General features: G+C 43.9%; 1 protein-coding gene across 7 annotated transcripts in view; it reads left to right on the top strand.

Annotated features, from left to right (window-relative positions):
- The window catches only part of SHROOM4 (shroom family member 4), a 224,962-nt gene extending 210,995 nt beyond the window's left edge, over positions 1-13,967 (top strand). For 5 of the 7 annotated variants that reach the window (XM_032619855.1, XM_032619858.1, XM_032619857.1 and 2 more), the window contains 4 exons: positions 3,162-3,311; positions 4,186-4,366; positions 7,836-8,105; positions 9,023-13,967. In XM_032619855.1, the coding sequence (XP_032475746.1) occupies positions 3,162-3,311; positions 4,186-4,366; positions 7,836-8,105; positions 9,023-9,292 (871 nt within the window). In that variant the 3' untranslated portion in view covers positions 9,293-13,967. The remainder of the gene's footprint in view (positions 1-3,161; positions 3,312-4,185; positions 4,367-7,835; positions 8,106-9,022) is intronic. The other 2 variants (XM_032619861.1, XM_032619860.1) reach the window with 1 other exon arrangement.
- Positions 13,968-14,290: the final 323 nt, after the last annotated feature.

Below are 14,290 nucleotides of genomic sequence, written 5' to 3'. Positions count from 1 at the left end.
AACAAGAGGCCAGCTCACAACCTGGCCTGCCTCTGCTCTAGGACCTGTCTGAGCTTCTGAACTCTTCCCCCACCCCAGCATCAAAGGTGTTCCTGGGGTTGGATGCTTTATGCCCTGACCATTCCTTACAACAGCCAAAGGCATTCTTTTCATCTTCTACTTTCTCCATCACCCCCACCCTTGTTTCCTCTGCCTCTTTGCATTTGCTTCAGTGGGCAAATGGTAGTACCAGAAGTGGTAGTTGACAGGGTCAGCTGTCTGGGCAGAGAGGCTGCAGAAGGAGTGTACTCTGGTCACAGAACTGTTCCCTTCACTGTGCCAATGCTCATTGGCGTGCCCCACAATGTGTGGTTGTCCTCTTTGCTCCAAAACAAAAGAGCTTTGGCTTTTGGCTCTGCCAATCCTCCTGCAGAGAGCTCCATGGACTCTCTGCTGGGGATGGGGATGAGGGGCAGGTGTCTATCCTTTTAGTGCTTCCTTTAAATACCTTTACAGAAGGAACTTGCCTGAGACTTGTTGCTCTTAGAAGTACCTTGTTATTGTGTCTTTTACTGATGGACAAATCCATTACTTGGCTATCTGGAGCTAGTTGACAAGTTTTCCAGCCTAAGGTGCCACAGGCACAGCACTTACAGGGCCTGGCTCCCAGACACTATGAGAATTTGTCAGATACCTAGTGGCTGCTTCTCAAGCTGCCCATCTAGCTGGGGGGTATTCTTATTCTAATTAGAAAACATTTGTGGAAAGTGACTGTGGATTGTTACCTATCACAGCAGAGAGAAGAGACGGCAACCTAGCACATAGTAGGCACTTAATATTTCTGAAGAAAGAATGAATAAATGAATGAATGATCACGTATTAAGCATTTGATATGTGTCAGACACTGCTAGCCATTTTATATCTATTATTTCATTGAATTCTCCCAACGGCCCTATGGGCCATTATTATCCCCACTTGACAGATGCGGAAACTAAAGCTGAGTAAAATAAGGGACTACCTAACTCAGAATTACACAGAAAAGACTCAAAGCCAGATCTTACTCCAAAATCTATGCTGCTTTTGCCATCCTAGGCAGGCTCTCTTAGGGAGATCTGGTTCCTGCAGTAGCCAGGCCTTTACTTAGACCTCCTGTCTGCTAGAAGGCAATGTGTACCAGAGGTAGTAGTTACAGGCCACAGGCTTACCCCTTTCAGCCACCTAGTCCTTCCTCCTTTATGTACCTCCATTCATCTTGGCACCTTGTCCAGAGAGAAGGAAATTGCTATTACTAGAGATCTTGTAACTTGTTGCACAGATTTTTTTTTTTCTTAATGACTATGGGATGCAAGGGGAAACATTTGTTTGCATACAAGCCTGGCTTGTGGCTGCAAAAAGTCAATTATAGATGCTTCTTTGAGTGATGGAGATTTAAGGAAAAACATCATTTCCGACATAGCTAATATTTTTTGCCTCTTTACTATGTGCCAAGCATTGTTCTAAGCACATTTGTTTATTGACTGATTTAATCTTCACAACAAACCTATGAAATAGATACCATTAGTTTCCTACAGTTTTTAGATGAGAAAAGTGAGGCACAGGGATATAAATTAAGTTGCAGAAGATCACAGGTAGCCAGACCCAGGTAGTCTGGCTCACTGTGCCAACTACATCACCCCAGGATCTCTGGGCTCCTCAAGAAGATCCTATTCCAGACCCTCAGAGAGCACAGGGTTCTACCCAGCAGGAAGTGCCTTTAAGGTTTTGTAAGGGAAAGTAGTGTTAAGGGCAAGTAGATGTGTAATATTTTGAATCTAAAATGCAAAAAAAAAAAAAAGACATCCTAATTTCAGCCACGTTAAACTAGAGTCTCTCTGTAACCCACATACTCTTTAGTTACAAAATGTCAGGATACATGTAGAAGCAGGTGAGTGGAATTATTGAGCATTGGTTAAATCTGATAACTCTGATTCAATTATAGGTATAGTTTGCTTTATGGACTCTATGCATTTTCTCTCAGTGCTCTGGAGAAGGAATCTTATTTTTGCAACAAAGTTCATTATCAAGGTCAAATTATGTTCTCATAGATCTCCTATAACCTCTGCCCTATTAAAGGAGAGTATGAGGAAAGGAGCCCTAGAACACAGTGCCTGATATGATACACTATAATATAGTACAGGGCCATGTCTGCTAGGGAACTGAGTCTCTAATTAGCAGATCCTTTTTCAAAATTTTTCTCCAGTTTTATTGAGATATAATTGACAGATAGCCACATCCTTTTTTTAAAAAAAATTCTGTGCTTTCTTTCAGTACTTTCTAACTTTCAACTCGCACACATGCCCCTAAATATTTTTCTTATAGGTAGGAATTCCCTAAATTCATACATTTATATTTCCTCCAGAATGTTCTCTCTTCTCTGCTAACATAGATACAGTCCAGCCAGAAAATTCCTTACATGCAGGGTTTTATGTGATGTCAAGTTGACCCTTTGGCAGTATAGTATAGTGGCCAAAAGCACAGATTCTGGAGTTAGGTCACCTAGGTCTAAATCACGGGTCTGCTATTTACTGTCGTGATCCTGGGAAAGTCACTTTACCTCTCAGTGCCTCATGTTCCTTATCCATAAAATGGTTGTCATGAGCATTACATTTTATGTCTATATTTACACACACACACACACACACACATACACACACACACACACACACACACACACACACACATATATATCTTAGTACAGCTCCTGGGCACAGTAAGCACTATGTGAATGTTAGCTAGTAGTGCTCTTTTATCAGTGCTATCAGCTTAAAAACCTACATGTAAAATGAATACCTAGGATGAGCAATATTGGCATGCCCAAATTTCTTTTGTGTGATGAATTAGGAGACAGCATAGCATGAATCAGTAAATAGCTGTGGAGCCTTTTACCCATTATTTTTGACCTTTATCTAAGAGCTGCAAATAGCTGCAAAAATGACTAATGAGTTTCTCCTATTTTTCCTTTCAAACAGCTAGAGGTTAGTGAAGGGGCAGTGACACAGACAGGTGGAGGGTAGGGACGGCTGGTAGGCAACAAGAACATAGTGGGGGTGGGTCTCCCCTTTACATAAACCATAGGCGGAATTATTTGCCTCTCCATCACTGAACCCTAACATTGAAGCATTTCATTTCTTTCCTCACATCAGACCAGAAGCTTTGATGGCAGAAGAGTCCAAACCTAAGCCAGCATGGAGCCAGAGCTACTTCTTTCCTGAGGAGAAGTTCTCTTTCATGGGCCGGGGCTCCGAGAAGCAGCACCTCAACCCCGCAACCTTCAGTGAACCCAAGACAACAGGGTCTGCTGTTACACTTGTCAAGCCCCTGGGCACCACTGGTTCCATTTCCCCCCATTTCATTCTGCAACCATGGAGGAGGCTGGGACCATTGGGGATATGCCAGAAGTTGAGAGATGTTATCCCTTCTCAGGCCAAAGGCCTGCCCCACCTCAGGCAATCTCAGAAGAGCTCATGAGAGATGTGGTGGGCTGTGAAAAGTCTCTGGCAGGGGTGCTAAACTCATCCTCCAACACGGTGACCACTGCTGAGGTCATAGGTGACCTCTTTGCTGTGGGAGAGATGCAGTGGAGAGGTTATTTCAAGCAGGAGTGGCACCACCAGGAAAGGTGAAATGATGAGCGTGTCCAGGAAAGCCATGGAGTGCCTTTATAAGCAAGCAGACTAGATAGAGCCAGGTTGGGCTGGCATCCAGGATGGGTAGGATGGAGCCCAACAGCCTTAGAGGACAAATAGCTAAGGTCTCAGACATGTCCCTACCACCTAGCCCCTCCCGTGATCCATATACTGGGACCCTGAACCAAGGGGAATCATTGATGATCAGAAGCCTGGAACTTTAGGGGCCTTCTAGTTTTTTCTGGATTTTATTGGGGTGTTAATGACCAAACCCATTGATCTCTAAAGAAGTCCCCCCAGCTGTGGAAGTCAGGGATGTAGAAATAGCCTTCTAAGTTCTTAAAGTTGACCTTAACTTGGTTTCTAGAGAGCCTTCACATGGCCTGTTTATGTTTGAACAGTGCCTCCCCATCCATTATTTCCTTATTTTATAACTCCTTGGTGAAGCAGGGTCCCATTTTATAAATGAGGAAATTAGGAAGCAGAAAGGTCAGCAGGCTGTCAACAGAGGTGCTCAAATGGTCATTTTTTGTTTCCACAGACAAGAGTTTCAGCACTTCGCACCTCCCCAGGGTACCCCAGGGATCCCTACCTCTTATTCAGCTTATTACAATATTTCTGTGGCCAAAGCAGAGCTGCTGAACAAGTTGAAAGACCAACCCGAGATGGCAGAGATTGGCCTGGGAGAGGAGGAAATTGACCACGAACTGGCTCAAAAAAAGGTGAAGTTTTTGGCATGCCTTAGAGATTTACTGCATTTAGCTTGAGTGTGTCTGGAGGTTGACCTGCCCTCTACACAATCCAGAATATCTTGGTACATTCCTGTATTTTCAATATGGAAATCAAATAGCCTGTCTAGGTTTCTCACAAATGCAACTGCAGTCTCTTTTTGATCCAGTCAATAATAGTAATAATAGTATAGTAATCATCATCATCATCATCACAGTCTCTCAAATCCTAAAACCAACTCTATAAGATAGACATTACTGTCTTCTTTTTACCAGTTGAGAGGACCAGATTGCCCAGGGTTACAGACTAAGTGTTGATCCAGGACTCAAAGTCAAGACTGTCTGACTTTCTGCTCTGAAATAAGCCAGCCTTGTAAGTAACTCGCTACCCAAGGCACATCAGAGTTTTTGCCAGTGAGCTCTAACCAATGGCAGCCATTGATTTATTCTGTGTAACTTTCAAAGAGAGAGCAAACTGGCCAAGAAAGAAAAGGAAAAATTATAGGCCAGTCAACTTTAATATTTATTTGCAAGAATAGTCAATCATCTCTTAAAAGTACTAAAATAGACAAATGGAGATGATGTTGTTCTGAAGCCTCCCCTTTCTTCCTCTAAGTACCACTAGCCTGGGTTTCTAATCAAATTCCTGGAATCACTTTGCCCTCCCTGCACTTACCCCTTTTATTTCATAAGCAAATAGGGTTTCCACGGCAACCTCAAAGGCCCAATTTACCACTTTGTAGACATCTGAACTCAATGCAAATTGCTCTTCTGCCCATATTTCTTATTCAGGACATGACCTGTACAAAAGCTCAAGGCCATTTGCAAGAGACCCCCACCACTTTCCAATCTGAAGCAAAATGTCAGGGAAAGAATAGGAAGCATGGTGGCATCAAAGTTTTATTGATCCAGGTGCCTGCTTCCTTGGATTCCATGTTTCCTAAATATGACAGGGCTACTCCTGGCTCACTCAGGATTTTTTTATTAGGAGCAAACCTAATAAATGTCTGATGAGGAGAAAAGAGACATGATCAGAAATGGCAAAGCACAGAACAGCAGATAGTGACTTGAAGTGATTGTGGGTGGGCTAAGACAGTTTTTGTCTCTGAGGAAAATAGGTGAGGAAGGTCACCAATTTGTAATATCCCAGAAAAGCCACTCACCTCTAGCTGGGTCTGTGATGACTCCACAGCTGTATCCACTACCCTTTCCCCAGAGTTGAAGTTCAGGTTATAAAGCCCAAGTGCTGAGAAACAAAGGGCTCTGTCCACTTTCTTCCTTCCAGATCTATGGGGCCTAAGAGCTGGGGGTAGGTAGGTGATTTTCCAAGTTGATCATTTGGCCCCCAGCCCTCCCTTGTCCCTGGCACTGAGTTTTGTTTGGGAAAGCAGAGGGTGCGGATATAACTGGGAGCTTCTTGGCATCTAATTGTGTTGCCTCATTCATATCATTGATCCTTAATTTCCAGTGGGTTTTGGAAATTTCCCTAAATGTAAACCTATTACACTTTACACTAAGATCATGGTGAGCTCCTGACTTTTGACCAGTTCTGAATTATGACACCTGGCCCAGACCCAGAGCAGGCTCTCTTGTCCTTTGTCACCTCGGACATCTCTAAATAAGGGACGAGAAAAGAACATACTCTACATAACTACAAGCTTATGCTCCCAGAGTGCCTGAGCAGGAATAGTAATAAAACACTGAAGCATACTTCCTATATAGAAGACACTATTCTAAGCATGTAGTATGTATTAAGTCATTTTATTCTCATACCAACACTATGAGGTAAGTAATATTGTTACCCCATCTTTTAGATGGTGAAATTGAGGCACAGAGAGGTTGAGTAACTTGCTCAAGTTTACACCATTACTTTGTGGCAGAGCTGGGGTTCAAACCCGGGTAGTCTGGCACTAGAGTCCATGCCATTGACCATAATGCAATACTGACTGCAAAGGCTGGGAGCAACCTGGGACAGGTCTATTCTTGTTAGGACCTTGCAGCTAGACAGGTATCCATTAGCTCAGAGTGCCAGGTGGTGGTGGTGGTGGTGGTAGTAGTAGTAATAGTAGAAGTAGTAGTAGTAACAGCATCAATAAACATATATTGAGCACTTAATGTGCCATGCACAATACTAAGTACTTTACTTCTATGATCACATCTAAACCTCACAACAATGGACGGTTGGTGGGGGGCACTTCTCCAATTTACGGATGAGGAAACAGAAGTCTCAGTGGGATTGGGTATCTTGCCCAAGGTCACACAGTTTGGAGGATGTGGAATTGGAATCCAGGCATCTCTGACTCTAAAACTCCACTCTACCACACTACCTTCCTGTGAGTGCAGTCCCACAACTGGTTACACCTATAGGGGAGACAAATCAGAAGACACAAGCAGTCCTTCCCTTGAGAAACTTACAGTCAGTAGTGGGAGAGGGATCAGATGCACACACAGCAAACAGAAAGTGAACAACCTCAAATTACACTCAAGGTTCTCATTCTAAAAGACTGGAGAGTTTAGAAAAGGAAAAGATCATTGAGAGAGGAGTTATGGGGGCAGGGGCTTCCAGCAGGGAGGGTAGGGGCAAAGCTGGGCTCTGAAGAAAGAATGGGAATAGCCAAAGTGAAGGAAGAGATAAAGAGCTGGCAGAACTGCATAAGCAAATCAGGAATATAAGAATGAGTGTTGTGAACACAGCACGAGGGGCTAATCCTCAGAGGTTCTGAGGAGTGAGATTAGAATGGTAGGGTGAGGCCAGACTGAATCATAATCATAGCAGCTGCTTTTATTGAGCACTTAGTCTGTGCTAAACCCTTGGCATGCATTATCTCATTGAACCCTTATTACAATTCAGTGAAGTAGGTACTGCAGTTAGCCCATTCTGCAGATAAAGAAAGCAAAACTCCATACAGAAATTCACCTAAGGTCACACAGCTAGGAAGTGGCAGAGCTAGCAGTCAAACCTAGTCATTGTGACTCCAGGACTCACACTTTTATCCAAAAGGCCTCAAGAGCCAAGCTGAGTGGTGGAAGATCTAGCACAGTGTCATCAACATCAGAGGTACTGAAAGGGATTGAAGGAGAATGAATGAAGTAATAGGCAAACACGTGATGGCAGTGCTTTTCTTACCTATGCTCTCACAAGCATTTCTGTTTATTAAATAGCCTCAGCAAGTATTTAGTAAGTTACATTTGGCAAACGAGAACTAGCCAATGGGTACCACTCATCTAATGCCAAGAAGTTTGGTGGTGACAGAGATTCCTAGCAGATCTGAAGAGATGGGAAAGAAGGTGCCTGTCCAGAAAACTGGAATTGCTCACGACTTGCTCAGGTTTCCTTTGTTTCCAGTGACTAGGGTAGAGCCCGCCTTCGGTTATTTAGATCTCTAAACAGCGGTTCCAGGGACAGATCCATTTCTGTCAGTCCCCATTCTCATCCTTTGCTTCTCCTGTTTATTTCTCCTAGATTCAGCTCATCGAAAGCATTGGCAGAAAACTTTCTGTCCTGCAGGAGGCCCAGCGAGGATTGCTGGAGGACATCACTGCCAATTCTGCCCTTGGGGAGGAGGTGGAGACCAACCTAAAAGCCGTCTGCAAATCCAATGAGTTTGAAAAATACCGTTTGTTTATTGGGGACCTGGACAAAGTAGTCAACCTGTTGCTGTCACTCTCTGGTAGACTGGCCCGTGTGGAAAATGCTCTCAACAGCATCGATTCAGAGGCCAACCAGGAGAAGGTAGGGTTGAGGTCTCCAGGGTGTGGATGGAGGGAAGTGCCATCTGCTTCTTCTCAGGGATCCCTCTTTCAAGTTTGGCTAGTCTGGAGGCAGCAGAGCATAGTGTGAAGAGCATGGGCACTGGCTTTTAAGTGGAAATTCTGACTTTACCACTAAGTAACTGTGTGATTGTGGGCAATTCACTTAACCTCGCTCTGTCTCCATCCCTTCAAGAATAGGGTAAACACACTACCTACCTCATGGGGTTGTGAAACTTAAATTGGATAATCCATGTTAATGACTTAAAACATAGCCTGGAACAAGATAAACACTAAATCATTGCTAGTTGCCAGTAGTAGTAGTAGTAATAGTAGCAAGTAATTGAGATTGGGAGTCTGTCAATTTCATAGGTTGGGACACTCTGCATAATTCCTGAACCCAAATGGCATTGCCTTTTTCTATCCAGTGGTTCTTGGATACAAATTTGAACCCACAGTGAAAGGCACATATGCTTGTGTATACACACATGGATACATACACACACACACACACACACACACACACACACACACAGAGACACACACTGTTTTGAAAGTATCGTCACAGCGATGTTTTTTTTTACCAGATGGAAGGTGTACGAGCTGGCTTTGTCAAAGCCTTCCCCCACCCCAATCCCAGTGGTGGTCCACAGATTAACAACAGTTTAGAGATAGAAAGAGGTGATTGCTCATCCCCCATCCAGAATTGCTGTCATGTTTATCCTCCCCTTGCTACAGGAAAGAAAGGCTTTTGCATGAAGGTGGACTTCAGGGCAAGAAATCTAGGACTGATCACTGAGCAGAGGGGCTAGTGGCTTTGTGGGAGCATCACTAGTGGAGCACTGGGTCGGGCAGATGACTGGTCATTGGGATAGCCTTATTGGTCTTCTGCTTCCCCAGTTGGTGCTGATAGAGAAGAAGCAGCAGCTGACAGGGCAGTTGGCAGATGCCAAGGAGCTGAAGGAGCACATGGAACGCCGGGAGAAGCTGGTGTTTGGTATGGTCTCCCGCTATCTGCCTCAGGACCAGCTCCAAGATTACCAGCACTTTGTGAAGATGAAATCTGCTCTCATCATTGAACAGCGAGAGCTGGAAGAGAAGATCAAGCTCGGGGAAGAACAACTCAAATGTCTCAGGGAGAGCCTACTCCTGGGGCCCAGTAATTTCTAATTCCACCAGCAGACTGCCTGCACCATCCCTGCCCTGCCATGATGGGAAGCGCTTTCAATCCTTGTTAGCACTTTGTTAGCAAGTAGATAACAGTTAGTTAGCAGTTTGTTTCATATTCTCTACCCTGGATGTCTCTCACTACCCCTTAACCTAGCAGTGTTCCCAACCAGCTAAGAGGACCTGGGGAGGCACCAAGCTTCTACCCAAGGGAGTAGAAGCAAGAAGCAGGAGCTGCAGCAGAGTGTGATCATACAACCATACTCTCCTTCCCACAGTTTGCACGGCCAAGCATTCACCACACACAGGACCAACAAAATGCCTTCATTATCCTTTGTACTAGGACACCAGGAACATCATGTACTCGGCCACCCCACACACACACACACCATCATCAGCCTTTGAAGTCTCAGAGAGAAGTTGCCTGTGCAACTCCACTCTTCCCCAGGGCTCGTGGCCCAGCCATTTCCCACAGAGATCTGGCTGTCTTGAGGGCATTCACCTACCACCAGCTTCAGGGCCTCACCCCAGCTTTGCAGTAGGAAGCACAGAAGGAGAAATGACATTTAACAGAATGTGAGCAGAGGTTGGGAATCACCTGATGCCCTGCTAGAAGGAGCTATGCTTAAACAAACTGGCTCTACCCCTGCCTTCCCCATTACCTAGCTGAGGGGGAGGAGGACTATCTTCAGCCCCAGCTAGTGTGGCCCTCCTCCTGTCCTAAGACTTTGACCTACCACTTCCTGTTTCATCTTGCCTTTTCACTGCTGGGAGTTACAGGTGCCTACCCTAAGGGCTTCACACTATGGGCCATGAATAGCTCTACTAAAGCTGAGTTCTGGATACATGTTTTATTATTGGGGGGAGGGTGGTGTTGTTATATTTTAAATGGCCTTTTGATTTTATTTATTTTTATGTCTTGATGGTTTTTTTCTGTTTTTTAACTAATAAGGTAAGAAGAGGGGAGTTGGAGAGGGAAAAGTTAGCCCAGAAGGAAAGCATTTTCTGCAGATCAGCCTGAATTCACCATGGCTAGGTAAGCAAGTGCCAAGGCCTTGAATTCTTCCCACCATAGCTAACAAGTGTCTAAGGAAGGAGTTCTCACTTCGAACTCAGTTTCCCCACTGTGACCTGGCCATATACTTCCCTTGAAGTCTGGATGACCATGAGCTTAGAGTTCCCCAACAGGATTCAACTGCTTCTTATTTTTTCTTGAAACCAAAGAAATCTGAAAGGGACAAAGGTTCACCCATTTCTCTACCATTTCCAAGCTAAGGAAGGCGTAGAGGTGATCTCAGGAAGAGCTCCTCTATCTAATTGTTTTCTTATCCTGTGGCCTGGCTTGAGTAGCCGAAATTCATGGTAGCTGGAAGCTCCAGCCAGGGCCAGCCCGCCAGAGCAAGTTATAATCCAGCCGGGATCTTAGGCACACAAATAATGAATGCTGCTGCTGTGGCCACCCGGTAGCCAGTTTCTATCCTGGAAGAGCCCTCAGGTGGGTGATGGCAGGAAGGGAGTTGTGGCCAAATGCTGCCCTGTTTCCCAGCTCAGTCTTCTGTTCCTTGCTAACTGGGGCCCATGCTTGGTATTGCACAGCCCTGTGCAGCCAACCCGGCATTTCCATCGCTTCTAGTTACTGCTCAGTTCCTCAGGGTCCTTGGAGGTTAACTGTAGCAGCAGGGGTGCCTCATTCAACCAAAGAATTTGCCAAGGAACTTTGCTGCTGCTACAAATACTGGTTGCTAGCTTCCGTTTCCTCTTCATTGTATTTGGAAACAATGGAAGAATCTTGGCCAGCAGGGTGTCCTGTGGGGAGGGGTGCCCTGAGTATGCTCAGTACACTGCTGCTGTCAAAACCACTGTTAAAATGTCAACCTGCCATTCTCCCATCAAGTGGAGGATTCTACTCTATTCAGGAAGGCTGATGGCTTATAAAGGGCTAGGTTTACCTAAGCCAAGTTTGCATGAGATGGGGGAATGCTTTGAATAGAGGCTGTGGTTGCCATCTTTTTTTTTTTTGTAAACAGGCTCTTAAACAGTGAGCAGGCAGAGATGTCCTGTATTGGGGAGGATGAGGCCAATGTAGCCCAACATTCTAATATTTTTTTTTGCCAGAACAGCTTTTTGGGAATATAGCCTAGGGAAAAAAGTGGCCACTTACCTGGACACCATGACCATGGTCTGGGCTTTTCTAGTCAGCATTAGAATGATTGTATCTTAAGTTTATCAGACTAAAAGTACTATTGACTTTGTTATTTGTGTCCCTTATCCCACCTCCAATTATTCTAAAGTTAGGATCAGAGTACAAGAATGCTCATTTTCACATGGAGTTTCCAAAGCACTTAATACTATATTGAGCAGTGAAGCTCGGCAGACAAAGGTGAACTACCAGACAGGCACAGATGCCCCGCAATGCTGACGTGGCAGGCCCATCATGAGTGATAACACTGCAAAGCCGCCGGTATTACTTGAGATGCAGTATCTCTTGCCCATTCTCATTTCCTGTGCTCAGCCCTCCACCAAGGCCTGCCAGGGAGTAGCAGTTTGGAAGGCAGGGCAAGGGATTTCCCCATATAGGCCACAGTGGGTAATGTGTAAGCACAGTGGTTGAAATTTAGAGAGGAATCAGCGTAAGGGCCTCTGGGTAATTGAGTCTCCTTGAGTCCCACCAGCTGCAGACTCAGCCAGCGTAGAGCAGTAAATGCTCAAGGGGAAGCCAAGAAAAAGCCCTAGAAAGTGAGAGGCTGGAAGCTGAGGAACAGAGAGGGTGAAAAGATGAAAAGCCTCTTTCAGGGCCAGATTCAGGTTCTGTTTTCCATTTCACCTCATGTGCCAAAAAGCTGCCGAGGGGCACCGGAGCCACAGCCTTAACCCCAGCATCCCTAAAGGTGCTGCTTTGCCAGTAGCAGGCCCCAAATGGAGGAAGCTGGGCACATTTCTGGCCACTTTCTCCTGTCTGAAGCTTGATGTCTCCCTCTGTCTTTGCCAAAGGAATTGTCTATGCCAATAATATTTCTGTAACAGCATATTGTATTCTTTGAAGATTAGTAGGTCTTTAGAGGGGGGTGGGGCAAGGGGCAATTTCTATAGGGAAAGAACCAGTGTTTGTTGTACAAATGTTGGGGGCGTCATCTATCCCATGTGAAGCTATTATTTTTCTGAATCTTATTGTTTCTGCGTTTGTGTCCTCCACCACTCCCTTCTTGGCTGACATTGATATGCCTGCCAGATTGTCATCAAGGGTCATACTTCAATAAAAGGTGCTAAGGACAAAAAAAAATTATCTCACGTGTTTTGACTAAGGTCATGGAAATTCCCTAATATTCTGCTGAAAAGTATTGGAAAGGAATTTGGTCACCTATCCATAGTCCTTCATAGGTAACCGTATGATCAGAGCCTTACCCACATCCCTAAACCCTTACACTGGCCCCTCAGGGATAGCATTGATGCTACACCATTCATTATTCCCAGTACAGTAACTGAGAATTCAGGAAGAGTCAACAATAGGCATGATCTCAGGTGTAGACCTCAGCAGTATACAGAGCCCAGTTCTGGAGTCTATCCTGATCAGAGGTGAGCCACTTTCTAGACCTCCTCCAATCTTGAGTTCTCTCTACTAGTATCATCTGACTTCTACCTGATAGTTCAGTCTCACACCTTTACTCTTAGTCACTGATCAGCTTTCCAAGATAACCTCAAGATTTAAACCCAAATATACTCCAGGCAGCTCCTCTGACCCTGAAAATCTTACTTGCCCCCCGATCCATACATTATTGATATCCCAACTGATCTCCTCCTATTCCAGATATCCAGTGCAGTAGAGTAGAAAGAGCCCAGTTTGGGTATTGGAGTGAACTGTGTTCAAATCCTGATTCTGCAACTTACTTCTTATTCTATGAATCTGGCTTATTTGCTCAACTTCTGAGTTCATTTTCTTATCTGTAAAATGGAAACAATAATATGTATCTTTCTTACAAGACTGTTGTGGCTTAAAAATAATAAATGATAGCCACCAGCTATATACTAAGAGGTTGTTTGTTAGAAAGGCAGAATCAATCCCAGGCTCCACTCGAAACTCAATGATAATAGTCTGCATTTTAACTAGACTCCCAGGAGATTCATGTGCATATTAAAAGTTGAGAAGCACCAGCTTATCACAAATAGGCTCAGTACATAGTAACCATCATTCGAGTCCTGATTTACTCAGTTCATTCTTTTCCAACCCAGACACATTCTTGCTCTTCTCATATTGCTCACAACTACCTGCCTAAATGAGTTTAGCAAGGTCTCAGGATACAAGGCTGATATATAAAATCACTTCTGTTTCTATACACTAGCAATTAACAATCTGAAAACAATTTCATTTATAGTAGCATCAAAAAGAATAAAATACTTAGGAATACATTTAACAAAAGAAGTATAAGAATTTTATACTGAAAACTAAAAACTGTTGAAAGAAATTTTAAAAAATCTAAATAAAGGCACTCTATGTTCATCGATTGGAAGAGTTAATATTGTTTAGGTCACAATACTCCTCAATTGACCCACAGATTCAGTGCAATCCTTATGAGAATCCCAGCTGGTTTCTTCGCATAAATGGAAAAGTCAAACCTAAAATTCATATGGAATTGCAAGGGACCCAGAATAGTCAAAACAATCTTTAAAAATAACATAATTGGAGGACTCACACTTAATTTCAAAATCAAATCTCACTACAGAGCTACAGTAATCAAGACAGTATATGTACAAGGATAGACATATAAATAAATGGAATAACATTGAGAGTACAGAAATAAACCCTCATATTTATGGTCACTTAATTTTCAATAATGGTGCCAAGACAATAAAATGGAGAAAGAATAGTCTGTCAACAGATGATGCAGGGACAACTGGGTATCCACATGGAAAAGAATGAAGTTGGATCTCTTCCTTATACCACACAACAAAATTAACTTGAAATGGATTATAAAGCTAAATGTAAGCATTAAAATTACAAAATTC

The sequence above is a fragment of the Phocoena sinus genome, chromosome X, assembly GCF_008692025.1.
Source record: "Phocoena sinus isolate mPhoSin1 chromosome X, mPhoSin1.pri, whole genome shotgun sequence".
Classification (NCBI taxonomy): domain Eukaryota; kingdom Metazoa; phylum Chordata; class Mammalia; order Artiodactyla; family Phocoenidae; genus Phocoena; species Phocoena sinus.
This window is presented reverse-complemented; position numbering and strand designations above follow the sequence as displayed.